The 1,357-nt window shown below is 40.5% G+C and overlaps 1 protein-coding gene across 1 annotated transcript in view; it reads left to right on the forward strand.

The window, feature by feature from the left end:
- The first annotated feature begins 6 nt into the window (after positions 1–6).
- hus1 (HUS1 checkpoint clamp component) overlaps positions 7–1,357 on the forward strand; it is a 5,135-nt gene continuing 3,784 nt past the window's right edge. The window contains 2 exon segments of the mRNA XM_017301828.1: positions 7–388; positions 1,308–1,352. Of these exon segments, the coding sequence (XP_017157317.1) occupies positions 266–388; positions 1,308–1,352 (168 nt within the window). The 5' untranslated portion in view covers positions 7–265.

The following is a 1,357-nucleotide window of genomic DNA, read 5'->3' on the forward strand; positions in this document are numbered from 1 at the left end:
AGTTCAAGTCCCGCTTTTATTTGGTCAGAAATGTAACCCGTCGTTTTTCAGTCTGTCGTCTGGTTCGTTAGTTATCGACCTTAATAAATAAAACTGTYATTTAAATCCAGCAGCAGTGGCTTCATGTGAATGTTATCTGTGAAATAACTCCAGAGAATCTTCCCGGACATAAATACTGAGTCCTCCAGGTTTCAGCATTTAGCCTGAYCCGGACATCAGCGGTGTGACAACAGCCTAAAGCCCTGGTCCTCTGAGTTCAGGAGTGATGACCACCATCTCCAAGCTGACCAAGACCTGCGTCCTGCGGCTGACCCCGGACCATCTGTTCTTCATCCTGCCGGGAAAAGTGACCAACGGAGGAGTCGGCATGTGGTGCCAGCTGCTGCAGGTCCGATGGATCACAAACTGCTGTTAGCCTTTAGCTGTTAGCCTTTAGCCTTTAGCCTTTAGCCTTTAGCCTCTGGCTGGAGGGACCTGCAGCTTTAAGGGAGTTTTTCCATCTGATGCTGCAGGAAAATCTGGTGTTTCTGAGCAACATGCCTGATTCAGGACTTTGAACATAAAATAGGTTTCATCTGACTGTAATTACATTCCAGATACCTAAAATACATTTTCATTAGTTACATTTTGACTATCAGGAATGTAATTTAGGATATATGTGTTTACGTTCTGCCTACTAAGAACAATAATTCAAGATATCTTCAGTTACATCTTKACAAGTCAAAATTCCTGTCAATATTATAATCCCAGATATCTAATTTAGTTTTGACTTATTATTTGATTTCACAATATCTGCTATTTAATTTTCCCTTTGAAAATGTAACTATTTAAAAATACAAAGAGCAGGATATCTAGAACTTTCTTTATAACTMGTCATAATTTAATTGTCTGTATTTGAAATATGTGTTTAAGATGGTCAGTAATTCATATACTAGTCAGAATGTAAGTAGAGAAATCTCAAYAGGTTTTGTGTCTAGTCAGATTATTCACCAACTAATCAGAAATATTAATTCACTAATACGTCTAGTCATAAATCAGCTCCACTTACCTGGAATGTAAGTGAAGCTGATTTTATGTTAAAACGGCTTGCCATACCAATGGAACCGCAGAGCTTTGATCTGAACACGACCAGCAGATCATCAGAGTCTGGAAGGTTCTGGTAGRAACAACTGGGTCASATGCTTTCATCAGAGGTCAGAGGTCAAAGCTAAACATTAAAGCTAAAGTTTTCTCCAAATGATCAGAAGCTGAGAAAACCTGAAGCTGTTGACCGAGACGCTTCAGTGACCGGTTCTGTTCTGCTGCAGGCCAACTTCTTCCAGGAGTACCAGATGGAGGGCGTGACCTCTGAGGTCCA

This window comes from Poecilia reticulata, linkage group LG20 (genome assembly GCF_000633615.1).
Source record: "Poecilia reticulata strain Guanapo linkage group LG20, Guppy_female_1.0+MT, whole genome shotgun sequence".
In the NCBI taxonomy this organism is placed as follows: domain Eukaryota; kingdom Metazoa; phylum Chordata; class Actinopteri; order Cyprinodontiformes; family Poeciliidae; genus Poecilia; species Poecilia reticulata.